The following is a 27,737-nucleotide window of genomic DNA, read 5'->3' as shown; positions in this document are numbered from 1 at the left end:
AATCACTTCATATGAGCCATCAAGTTAATCTTACTGCCTGAAGCCTCTGCTCCTGGAGAAATGGGAACAGTTGATGAGCTGCCTGAGCACGAGCAGCAGAAACACCAGCCCAAGGGGCATCTCCTGCCGCCCCAGGGCCGCAGAGGGAAGGGGTCCCCGACAGAGCTCTCAGAGGTCCCCAGAGTGCAACCTGTGACCTGTCACCTCCTCCAGGTGCAGAACAACCCTGCCCGTCCCTGCAGCACAACCCTCTGCCGTCGCCCCACTCGCCTTCAAGAGGTCAGATCAACCTGCCGGTGCTCTCGGGCGCGCTCCTCCTGCTCCAGGCATGCGGAGCTGCTCGGGGCACCACCGGCTTCCCCTGCACCGGCACAGCAGAGGGGCCCGGGGCTGTGTGTGTGCTTGGGAGGGTCCTTTCTACTCCAAATCCCCTGGAATAATATGCTCCAGCACACCTGCGTAAATCACCCACTGCAAACCACGGGTGAATCACTGCCCTTCGTTTCAGTATGTTACTGCCCAGGGTCTGTCTCTGTCCTACACGCTGGGCTCTTTCGAACGGGACTGTCAGTGGGTTTAGTTGAAGCACTTGCTTTATTAAAGACCTTTGGAAGACTATGACTTCAGTATCAGGAAATAAATAGCTATCATTTTTGCATTCAATTAAAAACTGTTATTAACACTAAAGTATGGTGAGGAAGTTCTGCAAAGGTTCTTCACATTTCAGAGTTAGTAATTTTTTATGTTAATGAAGAGGTCCACAGTGTGCCCTGATTAAAAATTAAAATAATTAAAAAGCCCAGAGCTTTTTAAATATCATCAGTACTGTTGTCTGGAGGACTGCCATGCCACGCCACCCTGCGCGCTTCTGGGCGAGTTCTGCCCCCGTCCCAGGCCACGCAGCGGTCCCACGTGCACAGCCCCAGCCATCAAGGATGATGGTGCAATGTCAGACCCGACTTTCTTCCTCTTCCACCGCCCGGTGAAGGCCAGGAATGAATTTCAAAAGCTGCTTTCGGACACTGGATCTCCTGCTTTTCCGCGGGAGGGTCCCAAAACTACTGGTGCAGCTGCTGCCCTCCCAGAGCGGGGACATGGAGCCGCTGCTGGCCAGGCTGATGCTGCGGTTCCTCCGCAGGGAGGACCTGCCGGCAGCGCCGTCCCCGTCCCTGGGGAAGAAGCAGTCGTCGTCCACGCTCGACTGGCGGCTCAGGCTCTCAGCGGCTGAATCCTCGAAGGCACCGCTCAGGTAGAAGCTGTCCTCGCTGCCCAGGGTCATGGAGCTGAGGCGGCTGCGGGAGCTGCTCTCGCTGGAGAAGCGAGGCTGCGTCGGCAAGAGGGGTCCCGGCGTGCCACAGCCACTGAGCAGGCCGGGCCCCTCCAGCTCCAGCGCACTCGGCAGAGCGTTGTCGTTCACCTCCCCTGGAAGCAGAAGGCGAGGAGGAGCGTTATTCACTGGTGTCTACTTGAGGCCGGAGCGCAGGAACCGCCATGCCCAGCGTCTCGGCGCAGGGAGCAGCCCTTTTCCCTCGGGGAAAGCTGCTTCCCGGCTGTGGGGTGCTCTCTGCCCCACCTGCAGGGTTAAAGCTGCTCCCTGGGCAACCCATTTAAAAAAACACCCCAAACAAACGAAACTCTCCCCTGATAAGTCCAAGGTAAGAATGGAAAAAAACTTTGCAACCCACATCAACTCCTTTCCTAGAACTCAGGCAAAAGAGCCTTCGGTCTGCATTCGTCAAGCAGCATCCAAATTCATTACTCGCAGAAAAAAAAGCTACCCCAGGGCCAGCCCCATGCCTTCATTAACAGGGGAAAAAGAAAGCAAATGAAAATCAGGTTAAAGAACTGCTTTTTTACTGATCAGACAGTGTTTCCACAGGAGGACTCGGCAGCGCTGCGGTTTCCTACCCAGAAACGAGAACGTACCGTGCAGCAAGCGCTGTTCCTGTAAGAGCAGAGAGCGCAGCTCCACCCATTTCTGCTGCAGAGTTTGCTGTGGAGGAGAAAGAAGGCTCTGTCACTCATACACTTTCACAGAAGTATGAAACGCTTGTAAAGAAAACAGTGTATCTAGAAAGTACAGGTCACCTACAGGAAGCACTTGTGTGTTCCTCTTTTGATCGAGACAGTTTTCCTGGAGTTTAGCAAATACCTTGCAGAAAGCACAAGTCCACTCGTGCCCTGGGTGCTTCGGCCAAGGTACTGGGCAAATCTGATTTAAAGAGAAGCAGCCTGAAACCCGGCAAGTGTGCCACTTGCCTTCAGCCAGCCACGGGACCCCAGCTCTCCATAGGCTGCCCCCCTCCACCCACGGGACCCCAGCTCCCCACAGGCTGCCCTCCTCCAGTCCCCGAGGCTCCGGAGCAGGCCAGGATCGGGCACTCTACTCCTCATTCCGGGGTCCGGCAGCGCAGCACGGGGATGGCGCAGCTAGCCGTGGAGGACACACCGCCCCGTGCAGCCTTACAGCTGCTAGCCAGCCAGCGCTGAGCAGCACCCTTCTTTCCCTCTGTTGCAGGTCAGCTTTTGGTGTAAAAATAAACTATTGCGTAGCTGATGAAAAAAAACCAACAAGAAGGTGAACCTCTGCGTGGAGGCACTTCCCCGGTGATCTGCATGAACCCCGTGCACCTCAGACCTGCAGCAGGACCGGCTGGCAAACCACACATTTACACACCCAAATTGGTCTGTGTGGGCAAACCTCATCCACATTTTTTCTCTTTTCCACATTTTGGAAAAATCAATCACAAAATGAAAGCCGGCACGGCAAGCCCCAGCCCCCCGCCAAGGCCCAGGAGCCCCCCAGCAGGGCAATGGGTCCTGGAGGTCCCTCAGCCATCTACGAGGGCTCCGGGAAGCAAGCCCTTTCCCGGTTGCTCTCCTCGCTGAACCCCTCCCCAGCGGATTTGGACACGATGTGTTGGGGTGCTGGTGCCTCGGGGCTGGCAGGCGCAGGTCGGGTGGGCAGCCATCCCCAAATCCGGAGTACAGGGGGCTCCAGCCTCCCCAAAACTGCCATTCCTACAGCACTAAAAGAGGCTCACCTGCAAAACGGGAGCAATGACAGCTCTTCAGGAGAATTAGTCTGGAGAAGTCGGCTTACACAGTGTTGAATAAAGTAGTTTTAATTCAACTAAATCCAGGAAATTGTATGCAAGAGATGCTGAGGAGTTGCCCAAAGGTTTTCCCCATCTGCACCCAGCCAAAAGAGCAACCACCTCTTGGGTTTCTCCCACCTCACTGAATGGTGGGACTGTCAGAACGCTGCAACGGGACGCCCGTTCCCCTGGCACGGCCGTGCCTCCCGTGGGTGCTGCGCTGGCTGCAGCAGCCGCCCGGCCGAACTGCTGAGGCTCAGCACCCGCGGGCACATCGCCGTCTCACTGCGGTTATGGGGGTTTGCAGTGAGCGAGCACACCCCTCCATAAGGCAGCGGAGACAGCTATAAACAGAATTAGGTTCTTTCCACTTCAGCCATGCTGGCGTGAGAGCGCAGGGCCAGGCACACACCCGTGTTTTACTCTGTAACAACGCTCGTTGCAGAGGTTTGGCACTTCTGGGAAACAGCTGATATCTAAAACCTCCCCTCTTGAAACAGAACCTTTCACAGCAGATTTTGAGATGTTGGTGTTATAATTTCCCCAGAAAGGAGCAGGGGGGAGAGGGATAGCCCATTTCTGGTGACTTTACTTCTTATTTCATCCAGATTTCTAAGGGACCGGCTTGCCATGGGGCACTGAGTGTGGCCAGGATGGAAGCGTCCTGCTGCTGCATGCTCACTAACACAGTGATGAGCTCTCTGGCTCTGGGGTCTGGCTCATTTCTTGCCACGTCTGCTGGCTGGCTGGGCAGTCTCAGCATCCCCATCCACCGCCCCAGCTCCCACCATGCGGCCCCTGCGCTCGCACCAGCCTCCCAACCCATCCCACCGCGCCAGACCCTGCTGGGGGTGCAGGGGTTTGTCCCAGCCCCAGCCCCCAGGGAGCACCAGCAGCAGGGGAGCAACGCCTAAACCCATCCCAGCTATTCCCAAAAGCAACTCCATAGCCCCCACCAGCTTAATGAGCCTCAGAGGGGAAACCAAGCTCATGGAGCTCTCACCCTGGTCTCCTTGCTGCGACCATCTTCTAAGGTGAAGTGAGGGTGACCAAGACATGACCCACACAGCCAGGCACTGCCTCAGCACCCCGCCAGTGCAGACCGGGAGAGCTTGGGACTCTCCAGCCCCCCAGGCTACCATTTCCATCATCTACAGCATCAGTGGCACACAGCGAATTACAATACCCTGTGCTGTGCTCTCATAAATGCAGCACGAACCAAATTAAATGAACATTGTTTTAAACATGCTAAATACTAAATATGAGATCGCCCCCCTGGCCATGGCACATACAGCAAACCCTGCCCCTGCCGCTCAGCCCTGGCAAGCCCAACCCATTTGGCATGAGGGTTATTCTTGCCAGATTGATTTTTAACGCACTTTTTAAAATACCACACTCCTGTGTGGAGGGTTTTGGCACAGAGTTGCCGTAAGGAAAAACTCCTCACTCAGGCTGACCGAGTCCCGGCTTTGGCAAGCCCCGGCCCCTGCGCGGCTGCAGTGGGGTGAGCGGAGAGCCATGCTGGGGTGCTAGCACCCGAAATTACTGTGGGGGAAAGTATTACCAAAAAAATATACAGAAAATATTACAGGGCCCGCAGCTGGGGGGGCTGGTGACAGGGAACACATGGGTGTGTGCCCCCCTGCCAGGACACCCACCTACCCCCTTAGCAGTGAATCCACAACAGCCCTCTCCGTTCAGCAGTGGATGAAGGAATTCATTATATTACCTTCAGTAACTGCAGCTTGGTCTCGAGCTCCATTTTCCGCAGAAACATGGCCCCATTGACAGTCTCTAACCTGTGAAGAGCAGGCAATGTTGGCACTGAATGGAAGAGGGGCGCTGAGCACAGCCAGGGCTGATGGGCCCCGCACTGCAGCTCACCGCAGCACACCACAGCTCACCACAGCTCTGCAGCACAGTGCAGGGTGCCACAGAGTTCCCAAGGAGTGGCTGCAGGTGGGGATGGGGAGCACCCACCCATCCGAACCCTCTCCCCCACGCCTGTCCTCAGCAGCAGCAGTGCTGGTGCAAGACAAGCAAACGTGTGGCAAGGGCAGGAGAAAAAGGACCAGGGGGATCAACACCAGGGCCCCTTCCCAGAGCCCCGGTCCCCCTCCCGAGCCCTCACTTGCTGTAAAATCGCTGCACAACCAAACCTATGGGAATTTCTGCCCCTGAGACAGCACAGGCCCGCAGGGTAGCATGAGAAGCTTTCTTGGCTTCCAGCGGGAGAGACTATTAAGCTAAAAAGGAGGGATGCCTACCTTAAATAGTTCCCTGAAGACTTTATCAAGTCTACTATTTGCTTGTGACTAAACCCATCCGTGTTCACACCGTTGATGCTGGCGAGGATATCACCTGTTAGAGATACAAAGAGGTGAAAATTAGCATCTGCAGCATGCGTACACCTTCCACATGCTCTGCAATAAAAGTAATTAGGAGAAAAGCAAGACAAGGCCACCCACAGCAGGAAAAAACATGAATAGTTACCAATCTGAAGGCCAGAAAGATGGGCAGGACTTTCTTCTTGAATTTTGCAGACACACGTGCATACCTCCAGGGCGTTATCATTTTGGTGTGGAAACCTAATAGTCTGTTAATACCAAAGTGACAGTGTTACCGATATTAAAGCCATGAAAACAATTTTTAAAACTAATAGCCTTTTTACACATTTTTTTGAATTAAAAGGCTGTGATGAGCAGGGTGTATTATCATGCAAGTGAGAACACCAAAATGTTATAACCTAACAATTAGAAATTGCATTCTTATGATAGAGAACAGCAGACACCTGACAGATGCCTGTATGTTGTTTTTGAAAAAAAAAAAAAAAAAAGAAAGTTTTAAAGCAAGTTGGTTATTCATTCTGAAAAACTGAGTGACTTCAGTCAAGAATATCTGTTAGCACAGATGTGGATTGCTGTCTGGAAGGGTATTTCACATTCCCAGGTGCAGCAGGGCAGGGTGACTCAGGCTGTTCAGGTGGCTGACTCCTACTCATGGCGAGTGCTGTGTGAAGGCAGCTGGTGCTGACAGATAAACTGGGTCCGAATGAGAACTGAAAAGCAAAGAAGAGTTGAACCTCTTCTTTGGCTCTTCTGGCCTCTTAAACTCATTATCCACACACGGCCCCACACTCCCTCAAAAGTGCTTTTTATTCTTGACTTACACATTTATACATACATTAACTAATTCTCAGTATAAATCCATCATGTGATTATCAGTGCTGACACGTATTTAGAAAAATGCAGAAGTAGGTGATGACCAGATCTTGCACTGACAGGAAATGTCTTCTTGCTTACATGCAGGTATCAGTATTTAGCCACATCTTCCTACAGAAATTTAAGACTGAAGCTGAACTTCCTGAAAACCTATGACAGCCACATCTAAGCCAGATAGAAGAAGTCATGTTAGATTCCCAAATTTCTCAGTCAGCACAGAACGAATAAGGATGAAGACCAGGTGAGTTCAGAGCTTATCTGGCCAAATCACAAGGCAGCGATTTCAGCCCTTAGACCAACACTAAAACTTCTGGCTAAACTAAGAGTGCCAAGTGAAACACGAGGGTCTTGGAGGACAAGCCACTGCAGGTCACACTTGCCTTTTTCATTTTTACTTATTGCAGAGTGGTAGGTCTCACCTACCAACCTGAAAGATTGGGCCAGCTTGAGCAAGACAAGCTGGACAAGGGGGATGGGGCTTGTCACACCCAGCTGGAGCCATCTGGACAGAGGTGTCTCATCGTCCCTGCCAGAGCCACCAGGAGAGTGGACATCTCCAGCGTGTGACTGATGGCCCCAAGAGAAGCACTCCAACCAGGAGGGTGGACTTCCCTCTCGTGTACATTCTGCTCCTCATGGACAGCAGCAGACAGCTGGGCCATGGTTTTGGAGGGGACATCTGGCTTTGAGGTGGCTGCACTGAGGGGACAGATGTGCTACCACACGTCCGCATCTCCCCAGGCTCTGGTCTGTGAGTGGGAAGGAGGAGAAGAAGCGGTAACATGCGAGAAGCTCTGGCGTTCGGCCATCACTGCAGTTCTCATGTGCTCCCTGCAGATGGTAGACCTAGAGTTTCACATAATCTTGTTCTGATTTGCCTAAATTTAACTTGTAGTAATGAAATTATAGCTTCTAAATAATGGCTTATCCTTAGTATCAGACAGATGCTGCCATTCCATAGCCCGGACTTTCTAGTGAAGTGCTCGTGCTGAATGTACATTCAGGAAGAAAATGTGCCAAGAACAATTATTTTTATCAGAACGTCACATATAATGAAAATCTGCCCTGACAATTTATACAAAAGCCCAATAATTGACTCAATTATCCTCCCTTCTGAAAGCTCTCCACTGTTCTACAAGCTGAACGCTTACCCGCTCATTAGTCACAGAACCAAATTTGAAAAAGTTAAGCTTTTCCCTCATACACTCATTTCACTGAAAACACTATTTTCCCTTTGTGCACAGATACAGGCAAGCACTTTGAAGATGCCCTGCCGCAGCAGCCACCGAAACCGAGGGGGGCGTGGGAGGGCCTCGGGGGCACAGAAACGGGCTCCTGCCTGCAGGTCCCACTGTCAGCCAGAGCTCTGTGGTATTGTCACATCCCACTGCTCCCAAAACTACATCCTTTTATTCCTGGGATTATTTTTTGTTTATAACCAGGATTTTAGCAGGTTTACTGATCTAAGAGTTACTGTTCTTACAAAAATCTACAGAACAATAATCTCCGATTAGCAGCACACCCAGTAAGATTCTACTTTTCCTATTTGATGATTTACTGACTTCTACATCTAAGAGAATGTCTTTCTATATGGTTTAGCCCCCCAAAAGTCATGCTTAGCAGTTATTTATTAAAAACCATACCAATACTGTACATTTACTTCAAAAATATGTATGTCTCTATATATGTTAAAGGACGTGGTAAAATGCTAGTATAAGGTATTACTTGGAGAGGGAGTTTTTTGATCTCTCTCTTTTTATATGAAAATATTCTCATATACAATTCTCCCCAAAAATGTTCACTTACGGAGGTAAGAAGGCATTGACATTGCCTCATATTTGGATGAGATTTCTCCTACGTTCAAGGCTCTGACTTGTGAGCAGGCCAGAAATTCTCATCTGTGACCTTTGCTATTAAAAAATTCCTTGGAAATGCATCCTAGTTCTGTATCACTGCTGTAAGGTCTTCAAATTTCACGAGGAACTGACAGATACCTTTCTCTGCTCTATGCTGTCTTAACTTAATTTTGAGGATGTTACACTTACGAGTTTGCACCATGTTTTATTTTTAAACGAATCGACTTGTCATGTAAGTCTTACCTGGATTTCAAACCCAAACGTCTCTTTATCTTCTTTTAATATAGCAACGAGGTGTCTGGAAGGAGAATACACAGAATTCCCTATGAACACCGGGGTGCTGCGCTTCGTGCACTCTATTTCTAACCAAAACAGTCGTGTCCCCCCACTGCCCCTCCCTGTGCCAGCAGGGTGTCAGCACGCCTTCCCCCAGATGCTGCAGTGGTGGTGCTTGCTCTTTGCTGACTCAAACTGAATGTCACAATTTCACCTGCATGTCCCAGGTGTTGAGCACCACTCTCTGCCTTGCACCCTTATCACATGAGGGCTGCTAAATGGGAAGATTCCCAGGACACACATTTCATGCAGAATAAGTAAATAACAGTGATTAGAGAAGAATATCTTCCTACCTTTGTGGCCTGGAGGAGTCACCCAAGGAGCTGGATCGGGCTAAGGCAAGCTGGAACCAGAAATGGGAGTGGAAACGGGTCAGTGAGTTCATGGTTCTTTGAGGCACATGGCTAAAATCAGCAGTTTAGAGAAAAACTGAAACTAGTTGGTGGCATCCCAACACCAGCTTGCACCAACGCAGCCTTCTCCCTCAGTCAAATGAGAATTTAAACTTTCAGATCAGGAGGAAGAGCAGCTAGGTCTGGGATGCAAGACAACCCATCGTCATGGCCAAAGCCACCCGTTAGATGCTGGCGGGGAGCTCAGTCAGGCACAGGCAGAGTCAGCAGCCTCTGGGCGCGCTGACTGCTCCCTGCAAAGCTTGGAAGTGGTGCTCCCTCCTGCCCAAGAAGACTTTCTCCACCCTATGGTTCCTTTCCAAGTGAGCTAGAGAGTAATTTTACAGAGTAACAGGTCTGATATCGATGCCTGTGGAGGACGTTTAACTGGCATTGCTGCAAGATGAAGTAGCAACTGTGACACGTTCTGGTGTGAAAGATTGCATTAACCTGCAAGAGGCTGTTGTTGAAGGAATTCATGTTTCTTTTTCTTATGTTGGAAATTAAGCCCTGGAAAACTGGCTATAGGTCAGCTTTTTCATTTTTCCAAACCTTTTAAATATAAAATTGTGTATTTCAAAAAAAAACCCCCCACATGGGTACTCTTAGTACATCATAGTATTGTTTCAGTTGTTCACCTCCAGAAAACATCTGGGCATCCTTGCTGGGAGATGGTAATGCAGTACCCGTTCCAACTTCAGTAGAAAAAAATTTGCCACCTGTTACCTCTCCAATCTTTCCTGCAACAAGTTAAAACTGAGAGCTGAGCTACCACCAGCCAATATAAGAAGCAACACAAGGCTTTTTTTGCACAGGGGTGATAATTTGACACCTTCACAATTTGCTGTCATAAGCTCACAGACACCTACTTCGGAGGGGGAGAGAGGTCTGGAACCAGAAGTGACTTGGCTGAGAGATGCCTGTAGCAGTGGAAGAGCCCGTGGCAGCAAGGTGCTGTTTAGCGTGATAGAGATTGCTGTGAAAAAGCATGAGAACAAGTGGGAAAATTCAGGTTGAATCCCAAGGAAAATTTTCTGACAGCAAAAGAGCTTGGAGGAGGAAACTCCTTCCCGAACTGCTGGAGGTGTAATTTCTGTGGACAGTAGAAATAGGAAAGACAAGAGGCACGACTGCTCAAGAGAACCCCTGCATGGACAGGCCATCGGAGATGGACCTCCCACTGCTCCTTGCAATGTCCCCAATCCTCTTATTTTGCATAATTATGAAAAAAAAAACAAAGCTACATGGCAGCCCTGTGTTTCCAAATAAGAGAAGGAATATTCCCTCTCTGTGGATCACCTGGCTTTATTGCGGCACACTTGGGGAGCAAGGGGCCAGCCAGGGCCACGGCTGGGCAAGTGGCCACCCCAGGCCACGAGCTGCAGCTGGGCTGCTCCGTCCTCGGGGTGCACAGGCACTTGGGCTCCTGTGGAAGGACGAGGGGCTGACGGGCACACAGCACCGGGGCATCTCTCCATCAGCAGGGACCCCTCAGAATGCTGAAGCAGGTGAGTCTCCAAGGTTCGGAAGGCCGGGGATTGCCGTCATTCCCCTTCACGCTGTAACTAGTGCGCCCAAATCACATTTCTGCTGTGCTAAGACCTCACGTTTCTTTTGTACCTTTCCCCTAAAAATCTGCGAGCGTTTATAAGCTTAATGCCCATCAGAAAAGGCAGAAAGCACACCTAAATCAGCCAGTTATCTCTGCAGTTTCTTGTGGCGGCTGCGTAGCTTTTCCGAGCCAGTGCATGAATGGTCATGGCACCGAGCCTCCGGGATCCCTGCCTCAGGCTGGGTAGGCCTGGGCCTGAACGGGTCTCTGGGAAAAGCCAGGATCAGTGTTAAATGTTGATCCTTCCCATAAAAATGACCCACGAATAAGGAATTATAGTATCACTGAAATGGTTGCAGTCAATATGGCCAAATGCCTTCAGCAGTACAAAATGATGCCACAGCCTGACCACCTCTAGAAACACCCAACTTTATAAACATGCATTTACTTGGGGAGAGGGAAGGACAGGGGGGAGAGGCCACGTGTATAATAACAAACGGCACGGCGGGTGAAAGAGCCCATGGTGGGCGCTCGCCTGGGCTGCTGGGCCCTGCAGCACCTGGCACCGGGCACAGCCCATGCAGAGCCGGCCTCGGGCCTGACGCCCGTGTTGGAATTCATCTTTAACTGGCCCAGGCGCGTCACAGCCGTGACCGTCAGCCTCCCCCTGCGCGGGCAGCAGCTGCCACACAAAGGGCTGCTCCGTCACAGCCGTGGGAGCTGGATGCCACCCAGCAGCAGCGTTCCCAAGATTAGTCTGGCTCTGGCTTCCCTTTATCTCCCCACACTTGTGCAAAGAAAAGGATTAAGTGCGTTTCCGTTACTGAACAAAGCAAAGCCTTAAGTGCACAGATATTATGTACCACTCTTCTGATAATACTTTTGGATTATAATGTGTCTCAAACATTTTCTATTTAGGCTTCTTCATGCCAGACAAATAGACCAAAGCTGGGATTGCTCAGCTGGCAATTTACAGCAACAGCAAGAGTTTTGTGGGAATCCAGTTGCGAATGGCAGAAATGTGCTGTTCTGGGAGAAACGCCCAGCTGAGAGAGACAGCCCAACCAGCCCCAACAGTTTTAGCAAAATACTCCAAAATCCGGATGGAAATAACTCATGGTAGGCGCTTTCTGTCAGCATTGCAGAACAAAGGACAGCCCAGCCAGGCCGCTATACTGAAGTAAATGCAGATTTAAAGGAACGCCCGGACAGCAAGAGCCTCTTTTGATGCGCAGCACTGCTGTAAATGGAGAAGAAACGCAGCTGGGGCAGGATCTCGGCTGCAAAAACACTTCATGTGCCCAAGCCCCCGCAGGCAGAACGCCTCTTCGCTCACTCCTCCCAAGAGCTTCCCACGCTGCCAGCGCTGCAAAGATTTCACTGCAATCCCACAACCAGCTAAAGGCGCCCGGTGGGAATCCTTCTAGCACCCTGAAATCAGGAGTTGCAGTGAACCCCGGGGGGGTCACTCGGGAAAACTCGACCCTTTCTGCTCGTCCCTGCAAACGCGGGCAGCAAGCGGCTCTCCGGGCAGGAAGGAGCCATCGGCTCCCGGAGCACAGGAGTGTCCCCATACCTGCTTGCGCCCACGGGGCAGTGTCCCCACCGTGTTGGCCAGGTGCTGGATCCTCCTGCTGTCCATCGGCAGAGCCGGGTCCCCGCCGGCGGGGCCGGCACCGAGCCCTACCAAGTTGGCGTTATGGTTCTGCTGAATGAGCCGCCTTAGAGCCATCTCGGTGGAAGGACATTCAAAACAGCTTTGCTAAACTCTGTGGCATGGCTGAGGAAACTAAAATACGCTCGTCTCTCTGCAATCAAAAAGTACAAGGCCGGAAAGCCAGCCACGTGACCTGTGGTTTAGGTGCACGTTACGTTAATCTCTTCTAGCAGATCACCAGGGCGCTGGGTATGTGTTGTGCTCATAGGAGAGTTAAGAATTAGGCTTGGCAATTAAAGAAATCTGCTTAATTTTTTCATTCCTGCACACAACAATTCTCACTGAACGGCTTCTTCTCTCTGCAATAATTTGTCCTTAAAGCACTACTTGCTTCAGACACTTGCCTGAATTCAACTTGTTCGTCCTCTCACTTGCTCAGCATCCCTTGCATTGTTCAAATTACCTTCTGGCAAAGACGGAAGAAGAATGCTTTCTTTGGATAACGGTGCCAGTGCGTGACTTTCCAGCCACAGGGAGGGAAGCAAGAACTGAAGGCCACAGCCTGAGAGCAGGAGCTGAAAACACCGCAGAGCAAGGGCGGAGCAATGCCCACAGCACAGCGCTTGCATGTTGGTAAGGAGCAAGGGCTTACCCAGCAAAGCAGCAAACAGCAGAGTAAACGCAGGGCCTGAAGGAAGGGACACGAGGGGCTGCCTTGGCAGAGCCGGGGGCAGGCACGGGGCCAGAGAGAGCCTTGGCCAGACGGCACCCTTGCACCTCTCCCGACTGGCCGGGGCCGGAGGGCGATGGCAGGGGCTGCAGGCAGGCGGAGGGGGAGGCAGCCACGCTGTGCCCAGCTGGGGCCATGCACCGAGCCCAGCCGGGCGGGCAGGGGAGGTGCGATGGCCAGCGACACCCCGACTGCCCTCCAGATCCCCCCAGGCATCGGCCCCACACACCCGCCTGACGTGCCATGCTGGCAGCCAGGGACCTGCCAGGAGTCCGAGCTCAAGATTTACAGGGGGTTCCTGTCTTCCAAAGGATTTTGTCCCAGCAGAAAACACATTTGGGAGGATTCACAGCTCAGAATTTTTGGCTGGTTTGTTTTTTCACTACAGTGAAATTTTTTCACTACAGTGAAAAAACTGCCCGCTGCCGGTGGGCAAGAGCAGCCGCTGAGGAAGCTCAGACATCCTGGCTCATCTAAAATACACTGTCATTTTTTGCTGAGTCAGCTGGAGAAATACCAGGGTTGGTAAATGTACAAAGGCACCAGAGTTCATCACGATTAACCCTCGCTGGCATTTGAACCTTTGCAGGGGAAAAGCGAGGCTATTGCTATCAAAACAGGGAAGTAATAAAAATGTACAAGTTACATTCATTTTTTGCAGTAGAGACTTTTTATGCACCTTCACAACGTATCGCTGCCCGCGCCTCGGGCACCCAGAGGAAAGGCTGGCAGGGCTGCAGGCAGCGCTGGGCACAGGCAGGGAAGGGAGGGGGGCAGCCAGCACCGCGGGGCGAGGGCTGTCGGGTTCTGTCTCTGCTCACCTCGTGGAAGCTGAGCGAGGCCTGGGACGCGCTGTCCCGAGGGGGAACTCAGAGCTGGTTTCTGTGCCTTTCATAATGGCTCTGGCAGCGGAGGCGGCGCGGGGACAGGCGTCCGGCTGCGGCCGAGAGCACCCACCCACAGGAAAGGTAACAGCTTTCAAGTAAGGGATTGTGAAAGCAGCAGAATGAGTTTCTGAAATGAGTATCGATTAAAAAAAGAAACCTGTGTCTCCTCTTATACTAGAAACCATCCGGTTTTGGACTGCAGAGCACTACAGATCACATCACGATCTTGGCAGAAGCTCAGAGTAAATAAAACAATGAGCATGGTGGGACAGGCCTTTCAGCTAAAAGATAAGTAAAATTTAACTCCTAGCACAGGAGGGTTTTGTTTGCTTTTTAAATTTTTTTTTAATGGCTGATTTTAATCATCTTTCTGACACAGTAAGTTTATTTTCCTCCCCCTACTCGCCCAGCCCCTTGCTGTGTCACCTCACCAGGGAGGAGCTGCCTTCCCCCTCGCTCCCCACACCGCCGGTCAGCACAGCCTGGCACCGGCACCGGCACGGGATAGCCACTGGCTGCTCCTCCCGCTGTGCTGGGAACCAGCCAGGATCCATCCCATGCCCTTCGAGGTGCTCTGCCATGCCCAAAAGGACAACCCGGAGAACATTTCACACATGTTTCATGTACCTGCACTCACAGCCCCGTGGGCAATTAGCTCCTCGCCAGCGGTGGGCAGGCTGTCCAGCCAAGGGGGGCGAAACAGAGGGAAAAAGCAGTGCCAGACTGGAGAAGAGATGGGAATAATCGAGCCTGGAAAATGCCTTCCTTTGCAAAGCAGGCACATAGCTATGCCCTGTGTGGGGTGATCTTTCCATCCGATGAGAATTAAAGAATTTTTTCCACATTGTTGTCACGTCACAAAAGATTTTTAAGTCACCAGTTTTCACCAAAAAAAGGACCTTTTGCAGAATTGGGCTGGCAGCAATCACCACCAGTACACTGTGGGGGGACCCTCTCTGGGTGCAGTTTCAGCACTGCTGGGGAGACCTCCCCTTGGCCGTCTGAAGCAGCCAAGGCGCAGACCCAGAGGCCTCCTGCAGCTCGACAGACCAAACCTTGCCTCTCCTCCTTGCCTCCCCAGGTTCCTCCAGCTGAATGGGTGCACAGCTCCTGCCTTTAGAAGTGGGGTTTTCTGCCAACCCAGAAGGCGGCAGCTGCTGGCAGACCAGCACTTCTTCCCAGCACCCAGCTTCTAGTCTGACAAACAGCAGATAAAACCCAGATTTTGCAGGAGATATTGGTGATACAGCAGGCAGGAGAATGGTATTTTCCACTTTTGAAGCAGTGTTGGCAATGCTTTGGGATAGAATAGTGAAAAGGATTTTTGGTTTTATTCTTATTTCATAGCAGTCCTGATGCCTTGCCCTGAATGGCCTGTAACTGCCCAGGGAGCCAGCCCGCAGACATGGTTGGGTGTTTGTGTGAAGGACATTGCCTACCCGTGTCTTCCTGGGGATCCTGAGGAACATCATTTTTTGCTTCAGCCAAAGGCTGGAGTAGCGTTAGTGTATATTATTCAGTATAACCAATTTAAAATATGGCCACTGAAACATTTTTATATTTGGCAGCTATCTGCAATGAAAAAAATAACATATTCCGGCCCAAGCTCAAACTATTTCAGTCTGTAAGCGCTATCAGTGCCACAGAAGTTCATGTTTCTGGGTAATGTTCCCCCTTTACACTGAACTGTCCCAGCTCGCGCCGCTCCCCCGTGCTCTGCCCTCCTGGCCGCTGGGCAAGGCGTGTGCCGCAGCACAGGAACTCCTGTGCCAGGAGAACGTCGACACGGGGCTGCCCCTGCTCCAGGGGATCTGCTCATGGCCCTGGACTGCCCAAGTGTTGGTACGTTCCCATCTTAAACATTCATCCCTCGAAAACCCAGCATCTTGCAAGAGAAAAATACCCCATCAGAAAACATCTGGTGCACACACCTGGAGGAGGGTTTGTGACATGTGACGAGTCCCTGCGGGCCCTGTGCCTCTCCTGGCAGACAGATGGGGACAGGTCTGTGTTGCACATCACAGCAGCACCACGGGGACGATTTCAGATTCCATTCTTCACCTCCAAAAAGGAGAACGAGCTGCCGGGCAGATCCAGGGGGAACCCCTCCAGGATAAGGGGCAGCACTGACCCTGCTCTCAGTTTGTGTCTCTCTCACCTCCTCCACCGTGCTCCTTCAGACAAAAAATGTTAAAAAATCAATGCACGACAGGGGGAAAGCTATCTCCTTTTTCCTGAGAAATGTAAGCTGTATCTCAGGGGTAGCATCTGCTTGCTAAACACGCTGAGTAATGTGAGGACCATGGTGACTCAAAACCTCTTCCCTTTTCCTGCTCACCATCACCCTGATAAGTGCCTTTGAAAACAAACAAAGTGCATTTCAGTTCCTCAGGCAACCCTCTTTTACGTCTCTGAAACCGAGTGACTCATCTCCAAACAAGCCGAGAGAAGAAACAAATGAAATCTCCCATCAGAGCGAAGAGCGGGGCGGTGGTGCCAGAGCCAGGCGCTGCCCCCAACCTGGGGCGATGCCATGCCCCGCACCAGCCCCGCACCCCACGTCCCTCACCCGCACCCCATCGGCCACAGACCGACAGACGCCTTGCAGGCCAGGTCACAGGGATGCTCCGCTCCAGCCTCCTCCCCGCATGGCACAGCACTGGCTCTGCGTCGGGCCTGAGCCCCAGGTCCTCTCCAGGAGCAGGCGGGAGTACTGGGGCAGTGCAGTAGAGTGGTTGTTCAACCACAACACCCCGGAGAGGCAGAGCAGGAGCTCTGGGGGCTGCCCACCGCCAACACAGACCTCTGCGGCTCTTCAGCCGAGCCCAGCTCAGCGCTGAACTCCCAAGCACAGTACACGCAGAAACATAGAGGTGCCTGGCAGCCCTGCCAGGTGATGTTTATCTTGCGCTTCAGACCTCTCTAGCACGCTGTTAGTGCTAGAGCAGCAATACAGCGCCACGGACACACAATCCTTCCATCCCTCTGGTCCCCTCCAGTGTGCCCGTGGTGCCAACGTAGACACGAGCGCTGGTTCCTCATGCTGATGGCAAAGGGAAGAGCAGAGGAAACGCGTTGGCAGAGCTCTCCTTGTCTCCTGCCAGTTCCTGTGGAGGTTTAAGCAGAAAATCCTCGTCTTCCATCCTCAGAGACCAGAGAGCGCTGCTCCTTTGCTTCTCCAGGGGGATCTAGTCCTTGGCCAATCCCCATCTCAGCCCCTCCAGTCCCAGAGCTCCCCGTCTCTTTACAGACATCCCAAAAGTACCATCTCCAGCACCAGTGTCTGCAGAGGCTCTTCCCGCCACACATCAGAGCTCATCCCCACCACCCTGCAGCAGCTCCCACTCGTGCCCTCAGCCCGAGACTCAGGGCACAGCACCATCCTGAGGGGCCCCAATGCTGAGACGCCTTTGGGTAGCTCAGTCATGACTGCTTGACTGCAACATTATCTGTCAAATGGGGCTCACTGCTTTCTCCGTGTCGTTCCCTTCCTAGGTCAGGCTTAGCTGCCCCAGGCACATCCAGGCTCTGCTCTGACCATTTCTCTGAGATACAGCTTCTTTGAACCACAAATTTCTAGCTCTTTTGAAAGGAAACTAAAACTGTTGTGACACTAAGGGACTGACTTTGCATTAAAGCAATTGGATGGATGACCACAGACTTAGGATGGATTTGCATTTAATGAAAAGAGAACTGGGTTCTTCGGTGATCTTGCTGAAAGGCAGCGTGAGGATGTTCCCAGAAATTGGTCTAATCTGAATAATTTTGTATGTTGAGATACAGACTTGTTTTATGAGTGCACAAACCCTCCTTGCGACTGTGATGAAATCTGCTGCATGATTTCAAACAGCCTCTCTCCATATTTTTCGAATAAGGTTTTGTATTGTCACACTTTAACATGCAGACAAATTTTAAGTACCTAGTCCTTTGTACTACCAACTTTTCCATTTGACAAGCAGCTGACAAACCATGCAATGACTCAGAATAACGGTTTGAGTACCCAAATGAGTGTCACCCATACGCCTCTCAGCAGAGCTGTCGATCTATCCCCTGTACTCTTCTCTGCTTTCCCAATCAAAACATACATTGTTCAGAATACCAAGATATGAATATAGGGCTCATTTCAAAGATGTCTTGAACAACAAGCCTCTTGCTGAGGGTTGGAATTGTCCTGAAAGTTTAGATTCCTAACCTCTGCATAACCTCAGTTTCTGTCATTTTAGATTAGATTTTCAAACACTTGCAGAAGTGTAAGATAACTATCCCAAGCAATAATCTTGGTGACTTTTAGAGACAGGAAATTTCCAGCGCCTCCTCTTTAACTTACCAATGAAATCAGAAAGGTGTTTTATAATGAATCAGACACGAGCAGCAATACAGAACTACGCCAAATATCTGCACAGTTCATTTTTAAACAAATACATACCAAGGACGTTTAAGGAAAATAACCAGTTGCAGATGGAAAACAAAAACTCCAACAAACCTCTCAATTTTACCAAGGCACTAGAGATTTTCATGTTTCCATATGATACATGTGAGCGGGTGTGTCTGCATACAAACACTTACAGAGAGGTTTTATACACATGCAAGAAGACATGAAGCTCAGCAGTTTGTGTGCAGTGTCACAGAGCTGGGGTCCTGCCCACAAGGGCAGAGGAGCTGGGCCCCTCCATGGTGGGGAAGGACCCCGAAAGTTACCCCAAGCAAACCCCCGCCACGCCAGGACCTCCCCTCAGCCAGGGACTGAGCACCGTGGGGCAGGTGTTTCAGGAAGGCAACACCAGGTTTGTGAGACCGGCGCAGGTCAACACGTTTGACAGCAAAACTGGTGTGTTAAAGGGGATTTCTGCTACCTCTGATGGGAGTTGATTTAGGGCGCAGAGCCCAGCAGCTCCACCCCCTCTCGGGCACAGGCAAAGGGCACTCAGACGCACCTATATACAATAATATATATAACTGCTTGCTCATAACTGGAGATCCTCAGACAACTGCAGTACCGCTGTGCTGTAGCATCCCATTCATGTTGCTGTCTCATTAAAAGATAAGTTTTCATCTGTGTTCATCTTATTTGTTATTCAAATTAATCTCAAAGGGTTTAAAAGAAAGTAGATTTTAGTTTTACATTCCCCCCCACTATGAAAACTCAGCTGAGGATCAATTTTGTCTGAATTTTTTCCATAATTTTGCTAGTACCAAGCCAGCAGTCGGACCCAGCCCCTGCTGTGGTGCAGGTCTGTAAGTTAGGGCTCCTCAGCTGTCGTGCTCCAGCCCCGAGGGGAATGAGACAAAGCCCGTAAGTCTCGCAGAACCCGAAGCCCATCGTTGGCTCATGTCACCGCACCACAACCCAGCACGGTCTGGCTTTATGGGGCTGTTTCCCCACACTCTGCTCCCACTGCAGAGGCCCCTGCACCCACAAGAGGGCCAGAAATGTCAAAACACCGATTTTTACCCCCTGTGATTTGTTCCTGGTTTCACTGGAACTAAATTTCCAAGCAGCAAAGGCAGGTGCTCCAGGGGGGGCAGTGCTGTGACACACAAGTGCTTCTCGGGAAGGCATTCCCCGGCTCCCGGGCAGCTGGAGTTCTGGCAAACGTCCCAGCTGGTATTAAGGACAGCAGTATCTAAGGTAAATTCTTTAATGTTAAACTGACAGAACCTTAAAATATAGTCCCTTGCTTCTGGTCTCCAAAGTCCTCAAACTGTGAGGCAGGTGCATAAAACGGTGTCCTACCCCCCAGAGTGCTGCAGCCATAGGATGCCCAGGCAATGACAGAGACTGCAATTAAATTTATACCAAATAATTAAGAAGCAATCAAACACTTAATGGAAGAGGAAGAGATCCTGCCTCTGCAGCATAATAATGCCACAGCCTATTGACTGCAGATTGCTCATTTTTGCTATTTTCTCCCTTTTCTTGTTCTCTTTATGGTCTACCTACACTTCCTGGGCTCTCATGAACTCACACACTTCCTAAATTCCCACAGTCCATCAGGCTCAAGAAAGAATAAATATTCCGAAGAAAACAAGATGCCACAGCTTTCTAAAACCCACAGTCCTTTTCCAAGGGGACTGTGCCATTCCCATAGCTGTGAATTCGCCGGTGACAGGGCAGGTGCTTGGCAGGTCCTGTGCGGATGCACGCTTCTCCGGGCACACCCTGCAAGTGCTCAATACTAATTAGTGCACGTGTATACATCCTCCTTCAGCTGCTTAGAGAAGTCATAGAAATCGTTAAACTTTATAAACAATTTCCATTACGAAACAAAGCCTTTCTGTACAGCACACTGAGTTACAGCAGTTTCTAGTCTGACATTTCTATGACTTCAGCTCACAGCGTAACGGAGACAGGAAACAGCAGCTACAGAGCTCGGAGGGGACTTGCACCCCAACGAATAAAAGAGCAGTGGTTCGTGTCTCAGTAAGGCTTTACACTTGAGTTCACTGTTAACCAACCCTAAAAAGCACAGAGAAGGGTGGGACATGCCCTAGGAGCAGAGCTCATGCATCCATCCTCCTAAGGCTGAGCTGCCTGCGGGGTTTCTGCCCACGCTCGTTGCTGGGGCAGGAGCAGTGAGCAAGGCCTCATCCTCCACAGGACATGAACCCGAACCTTCAGAGGCCCCTGAGCTGGCTCTTCCCTCGGCTACCAGGGTGGTACCGATGGCTCCTGCGGACTCCTGCGGAGTTGGTTTACCTAACAATAAGGAAATGAAGAACCAGCCCTTTCTCTCTTTCACACCCAAATCCCCCACCGAGCAGTTTCTCACGAGCACCTCTCCCCACGTGAAAGCCCTCGGCAATTTGCTGCCGAGCTGGGATGCTGCACCCGCGCCATGGGGGTGACCCACTCCCCCTTCCACACGAGCTGGAAGAGGGCACCTCCGAGGAAGCAGGAATTTCTCAGGCTGCTGAAGAGCAGCATTTTGCTCTCCCAGGCGATAGGCACCCGCCTGGTGCTGGCCAGGGGATGGCAGCCAACGCTTGTGGACGAGCCACAGGCTGCGGCTGCTCCACTGGGATCAGAGCCAGCACCAGACCTGGCAATTAAAACCTCCTTGAAATGTGCAGTTACCAAAAACTGAGAGTGCTCTTATGAGCTCACCATCTGTTGCAGAAGGACCAAACTCACAAGTAATTGCCTATAATACAATGGTCCTTTTAAGAAAAAAAAAGCCCACAGTATGCTTCAAAAGCCCTGGAAGTCTTGATACTCTTGGGTAGTGGCATGGTGGATTTCATTTTGACATGCCTTTAATTTGAATAAAACCTGACTTAAATCCCTAGGTTATGGTTACGTTAGGGGGGTTTTCAAGCCAGCAGACTTCAAAATTGAGGTGCTCTACACGGGTAGGTCTCCCTCAGACTTACACCACTGAAAACCTAAATAGCTGGGAAAGTCAGGTCCAGGGACTCTTGTGTGAAAGGCAGCTCAGCCAGAGTTCCCACCAGCACAGCAAGAACAGCGTGCTGAGGCCCAGAGCAGGCTCTGCACCCCACAGGTACAAGACAGTCACCCTGTGTCTCAGGGAGGGGATCTCTCCAGCCTGGGGGAGAAGTTGCCATTTCCAAGACGGGGAGGCAGGAGGGCACAGAGAAGGCTCTGGTTCAGCACTGGTGCTTGCGGCCGGTTCCTCTCCCTTACTAGAATCAGGGATCGTCGCAGCCATGCGCAGAAGCTGGATGTTCCAGCTGTGAGCTGGATGTTCCGTGCACCCCCCCGTCCACTGCCAGGTGGCACACGGGCAAGCAGGAAGGGCCAGGCAGAGCTCACGCACCATCGCCACATGCCTCCCTACACGCCGGGGTCCGGAGAGCTCGAGGATGCCTCTCGGGGCACGGCTTACCCCCATCTTGCAGTGCACAGGCCAGGAGCAGTGATGGGAAGCCGAGGACGCGGTGGCCAGCAGGAGCTTGCCCTTTCCCAGTCTCTGCAGAGCTCCGAGAGCCCCGTACTGGGTGGCATCGCCCCATCCCAGCCGGGCGAGGGGCTGGGGGCACGCACTGGCCGAGAGCTTTCGTTCACGTTTGAAACCTCCAGCGCCTACAAGCTACCTGAAACAGCCCTCCACCCTTTTCCCCCCATCACAAAAAGAACATTGAAAAAATAGGTTTACACTTCACAGGAACACAATGGCAGAGGGTGCTTAATTTATTAAAATCACCACGTCTTTCTTAAAGTATACTGGTATGTAAAATATGCATACAAAATACAACATTTAAACAAATTATTTACATCCAGGGTAGCTGCAATACCAAGCAATAACTTTAGCAATAGTTCTGAAAATAACTTGTTGCAGTGTACACTCGATTAGGTATTTCACAATATGAAGGCTGAATTTTAGCATTGTACTGCTATACTAAACTCTAAAATATTACAGTACTTCCAGATAAAATATTAATGCTTCTTTAAAAAACAGACAACTCAAACTGGTTTGTAGATTGACAAAACACTACACATTTCTCTTTGGGGACTGAAAACCACAGCAGATTTAGACACAAATGTAATAGCTACATTCAAAATACATTCAGTCTATTTATGCCAAAAATACATTCAGTATAAGTTACAACTTATTGCACATTTCTTATATTCTGTAGAAATATATTGTACCTCTTAATGCTTATTTCCCATACATTCATAAACTGTGCTGCCTGTTAAAACAGAACACGGATGTCTTTCCCTAGAAGCTTCCCAGGGATCGGGGTAGCACACATGTAGGGATGGCCCCACCATACCGTCTGCAGTCCCAGAGGCGCAGCGTTGCTCGGCCAAGGTAAGACCCGCCCGATCCACAGGAGACCACCAGCTCCCGGCAGCACCACGCGCGGTGGCACGGGGCTCCGCACGCAGCCCAAGGGCAGCTCCACAAAACCTACACAGAGCCACAGGAGGGACCTGGGAGCCACAACCTTCATCGACGCGCACCACTATGCAGAAGGGCGCTTGCTGCGTAGACCACAAACAAGGCGATGGAGCGTCTTCCCACCCGTCCTCACAGCGGCACCCCCGGCACGGGGGGGGCCCTGCCGAAGTGCTACCTGCCACAGACCGAAGCCCCGGTGCTAAACATGTTCCTGTAGTGCCGAGGCAGTTCGCCAGACACCGTTCTCAGCAGCAACAAATGGAACACAAAAACTTCCTTCCCATTAGGCAAGGATGTGCTGGGGACATCCCTAAGCCCATCAGCAGCCACAGGAGATCCAGGCAGACAGGGACCACGAAAAGATCTTGCTCTGTTCAATGTTAAGACCTGTTGTAGGGACTAGACATGTTTCTACACAAACCTATTTATAATTCCTGATTCTATTACCAAAAAAAAAAGAATTGACATAAGGATGACTAAAATATTATAAGGTTCATTATGGGGTTACACAAGGGAATGACCTTGGTTAAATACAAATGACTATACAAGTAGCAAAGTGCAAAAGAGACTACAGTTTGAATTTCTCAAGGGGCATTTGGGGAGAGCAGTTAAGGGAACAAAAAAAAAATAGGTCCTAGGGAAAATGTTAGTTAACTTTCCCTTTCAGTTCATATTCCATGCATAAAGTTTTAAGTTGTTATCAGAAGCAAATTTAAAATATTAGCAACTCCCCCAAACTAGAAGCATCAATTAGGAGAGGCTAAATGTGGTGACTGGTCTTGAGCATCCTTGATCTTGAGAAGTTTTACAAGCTTAAGAAGTTGTGCTTTAAATGAAGATTAGCAGGAACATTAGTAAGCTCTCAAGAAACCTAAGCCTCCCTAAAACTCAAAGAACTGTCTCAGCATAACCTCTGTTCTTAAATTTGAACAGGACAAATCTACATTGAGGGAAAAGGCCACTAAAACAAGGGGGATTTGTTGTTTGTTTGGTTTTGTTGTTTGGTTTTGTTTTTATTTTAGAAGGCGTGTACAGCTTACAAACATCTTAAAGCCCAGTACAACAACATCAGCCCCTTGGCTCAGTTCTGTTTAACTCCAGTTCGCTAAAACATACATTTACCTCTCAACAACAAAAGAAAAAAGGAAACCAGTGCAAAAATATTGAGCTAAGTCAAAAGCTACGGCAGACCATAATGTCTCATGCCATGAGATATGTACAGGAAAGGTTTAAAGTATTCCCGGGTCTGGAGGTGTGACCCGAGAGGTGCAGCTGAGCCAGACCGGCTGCGCAGAGCATCCCCCCCGCACACCTCCCAGCCTGGTGCCAAAAGGGTCTTGTTCAAATTCCAAGGTTGTTCAACAGTTTTCAGAGACTCCAGGAGGGAAACTGAAAAAACACAGCCTCAAAATCCACCACTGCGTAAGACTGACCAAACGGATAGGAAAAAGCAAGGGTGGACCCCAGGGCCAACCACGGAGGAGCCACGGAGCAGCGTGGGATTGTGCTGGTGAGCTCCCCCTGCTCATCCTGCCCTTTCCATTACACCACGGTGTAAATGAAAACTGTAACATCCACAGGAGCCTCACAAAGGCGGGGACCACATTTATTTCAGCAAACACAACACACACAGACCACAGCCCGGTCCCCAGAGCAGGAGAGGGCTTTGAGAAACACCCGCAGCGGCAGAAGCGCCGGATCCGCAGCGGGTAGTACCGTCCCCCATCACCAGTTCACTAACGTGTTATCCCTTAAACCCTCTAAACATCCTCCAGCTCTACCCCGGGAGGGGGCCAGCACAGCACCTCATGCCCAAAAGCACACTTCTTTAGTTTCACAGCACAACTTCAGTCCAGCATGGTTCCTGACCAAGAGGAGCTTCTGCACAGACACCAAATTCCTCCACGTGTGATCCAGTTCACAGGGAAAGAACACCCAGGAACAGCTATTGGATACACTCCAAGGGCACAGATACTTTCAAAAGATAATATAAAGTGCATAGGACTGAATTTAAAATGGAAGAAAAATCCCTAGAGAGCATTCTGATCGCTCGCCCCATGAAGTTCAAGGAATGCCTCCATTTTAGGAAAAAAAAAAAAATTTTAAAAAGTGGTATAAGAGACGCTAACAATGTCCCTTGGTCATCTTGCATTTTGCATGGCAACTGATCAAGTCTTCGCTAACACGTCTTACTGCATCAAGGCTGCTGCAAACATCCCAGGCTTTGCTATCGAGACGGTTCCCTTACACCACTCAGCAAACACCCACCTTTCCTCCGCTCCCCCCCAACAGCCTGAACCTGCCCAGCCAGGAACCACACTGCCAACAGCCGAGACCGCGCCTGCCGCCAGCGGAGGGGCCGGGGCACTTGGGAGGAACCTGATTCTGCTGCATTCTCCTTCTGAGACTACAGTATTTTCTGTTTTAAAATGATTTCCTTCAGTTATTTCAGCGTTATTTTAAACCACTTGGTGTTTCGTGATGTAGAGTCCCGCGCGGGGAGGCCGTGCTGTGCCCATGGGACGGCATCGCGGGCAGGGGCACGGGGCTCCCCGGGCTCACGGGTACCCCACCCCGGCAGGTCACCCTGAACAACAACTCTGGCGCTTCAGGAGGCTTCAGTCTTTCATAGGTTCTCCTTGTTGTTAATTGTTCTAAATGACTGGCTTTAATGCATATTTTAACACACTACTCTGGTTGTTTGCAATCATTTGATTCTTTTTTTCTCAGAAGAGCTGACTGGGCCTGCAAGTGCCGGGAGCTCTGGAAAGATGGATGTTTCCTTTTGGGCACTTCCTGAGTGCTAAAGCAATTCTGAAAAGTTCATCTCACCTGCACAGTTTAAATACTTTTGAAGAAACAGACTTAATACTATGTAAAATTACTCCGCTACCATTGACTTTAGACACCTTACTCTGCAAATTCAAAAAGAGTTGATTTCAATGGATAAGACATTTCCTTTTCCCACTTAAAAAAGAAATAATCTTTCAATGTTCCTTTTTAACACGAGGATTTTTTTCAAGTTACATTCTACAAGGACAAATGCTGGATCTTAGGTTTGCAAATCTTTTGATACTCAAGTCAACATCACACAGTTGCAACAATTGCCCCTCACACAGCTTAGAAAGTATGTGTCTCTTGAGCTCCTGGCTGCAGTTTATGCAACTGAAGCACGTAAGAATTAAATCTGTAAGACAACTTTGATTATATCTCAGAAAGCATACTGGAGAAAAATCTATTAGCAACCTAGCAGAAATATTCCCCGCCCTTCAACTAACAGACCATGCAAAGACTTGCATTATTTAACACAAGCAGGATCAACTAGTGCAAACAGGTAAACTGCATTAGAGCCTAATTAGGGGGCAATTAACATCCATAAAGGGTCCCTAATATCCTGGGGGGTGTGTGTCAGGATGAAACATGGAGTACTGATACTACTGACTGTCCCACTCAGTAAAAGTTTAACCCGTTCTTCCACGTAAGAGCCCCAGTTCAAGAGGTTTAATGTCAAAGATTGATCTTAAAAAACCTTAATTAGCCAACAGCTTACTTCCACAGAGCTGCACGTGCTACACGGAATTTTTGCAAAGCTTTGACATCTCTAGGTTTAATTTACATGGATCACCTGGATTCAGAAACATTTAAAGAACCATACTATTATGAAATGTATCATCTTGGCTATAAAAAACATTAGAATACTAGCTTCAAATGTGCGGACTGTGGAGTGGGGCAGAATTCACAAAGTGCCAGAACATCAGTGAATTTTGAAAAAGCAGCCCGCTGTTGATAGCTTGCAGTACTACGGAAATATGATTAGAGATGTTAAGACTTTTCACCAGCCTGGTGCTATCACCGAAACCCGTATGAAACCTCTGAACGGGCTGTACTGGCACCGTGCAAAGCCACCAGCACTTTAAATTCACCCTTTGGCAGGTCCCTAGGCCGTGACAGGCAACAGCAAACAGCGACCAGTCCAGAGTGCGGGTGCATTCTGCAGTTTCAACTATTTTCCAAGAATTAACTTTGTTAAAGCTTCCCCCTAAAACATCAAAAGGCACTAAAAAAATGTTACTAGTGACAGATTGGCAAGACACTGCTTAAAAATATATACTTTCTCAGTTTAGGTAGAATTTCTCACATTCCATCCCTACGTATCTATCAGAAAAATATTGCCTCTATTATTTTTCCTGCTAACCGTTAAAAAGAAAAATTGTGCCTTGATCGATATTGTTCAATGAATGAACAGAGCAAAATAACTCCAAATCCTAACTATAATACTGTATATGAAATCAAGGCAATAAAAATAAAAGTTAATAAAAAACTGACTAGATGCTTTTGTTCACAATATATATACTTAGTGGAATTTTCATCTTTTTTATTTGCTTAGGTCATGACAAAATTAGTATTTAAAAATGCATTTTACTGACAGCCCCTTTTCAGATTTCTGTGTAAAAATATGTAAAAAGCTGGATTATATTTGGTCTTCTACTTGGTTTGAGGACAAAATATGTGGTTTCTCATGCAAACAGGCTTTAATCAGTACCAGCTATTTCCAATACGCTTGGGGTTTGACTAGGATAAAAAGCGGAATAGCGAAAGGTATTTTAACACCGTCGTGGTGTTTTACGCTCTTTTCTGCGATTAGTGTCTTAGTGTCTAATTAGAGAACCAAAGCAAGTCATTGACTTGCTGTACAAAATACGAACCATGAGTCAAAAGCTGCCCCTTCCAGTGGCCAAATACGAAGCCAGATGCCAGTGCGCTGGTTTGGGCACTTGAATACTGAACCACGTTACCTGAGGTAGACCAAAAATAAAAATAATATCACATGTTAAAAGATGAACAGAAGAATTCATTCCCCTCTCCTCCCCCAGGGAGCTGCGTCAGGCTTTGGAGTCCTCCTGCGCGCCGAGCTGCGAAATCGTCTTCTTGACGCGCAGGGCGGTGAGCCGCGCGGCGCCGTTGGCGTACCAGCATTCCCGCATGATCCTGCCCATCACCCGCAGCGCCTGCAGATCAGGAGGCAGAAGAACGGGTCAAGAATAAAAACATCACCTCCTGCTCTTCATTTTTTTAAGTGCAATACTGGAAGGTAAAATATAGCTCTCTGAAACGGTAATACAACAGCAGTATCATAAATTAAG

General features: G+C 49.8%; 2 protein-coding genes across 5 annotated transcripts in view; both read right to left on the bottom strand.

Moving 5' to 3' along the window:
* Positions 1–575: 575 nt before the first annotated feature.
* Positions 576–27,427, bottom strand: CYTIP (cytohesin 1 interacting protein). Of its 3 annotated transcripts, none has more exons than XM_074828430.1 (8): positions 27,300–27,427; positions 8,805–8,854; positions 8,419–8,473; positions 5,592–5,694; positions 5,366–5,459; positions 4,828–4,897; positions 1,927–1,993; positions 576–1,422 (listed from the first exon to the last, which is right to left on the bottom strand). In XM_074828430.1, exons 1-8 carry the CDS (start codon positions 27,300–27,302, stop codon positions 950–952), a joined length of 915 nt encoding a protein of 304 aa, XP_074684531.1. In that variant the 5' UTR covers positions 27,303–27,427; the 3' UTR covers positions 576–949. The 3 variants fall into 3 exon arrangements, with proteins under 3 accessions (XP_074684531.1, XP_074684530.1, XP_074684529.1); XM_074828429.1 differs by lacking the exon at positions 27,300–27,427 and adding an exon at positions 15,661–15,726; XM_074828428.1 differs by lacking the exon at positions 27,300–27,427 and adding an exon at positions 12,032–12,249.
* Positions 21,866–27,737, bottom strand: part of ACVR1C (activin A receptor type 1C) — a 33,873-nt gene continuing 28,001 nt past the window's right edge. For both annotated transcript variants that reach the window (XM_074828426.1, XM_074828427.1), the window contains one exon: positions 21,866–27,602. In XM_074828426.1, coding sequence (XP_074684527.1) covers positions 27,477–27,602 — 126 coding nt within the window. In that variant the 3' untranslated portion in view covers positions 21,866–27,476. The remainder of the gene's footprint in view (positions 27,603–27,737) is intronic.

The sequence above is a fragment of the Strix aluco genome, chromosome 6, assembly GCF_031877795.1.
Source record: "Strix aluco isolate bStrAlu1 chromosome 6, bStrAlu1.hap1, whole genome shotgun sequence".
NCBI lineage: Eukaryota > Metazoa > Chordata > Aves > Strigiformes > Strigidae > Strix > Strix aluco.
The sequence above is the reverse complement of the archived record's forward strand: the minus strand, read 5'-3'. Positions and strand labels throughout refer to the sequence as shown.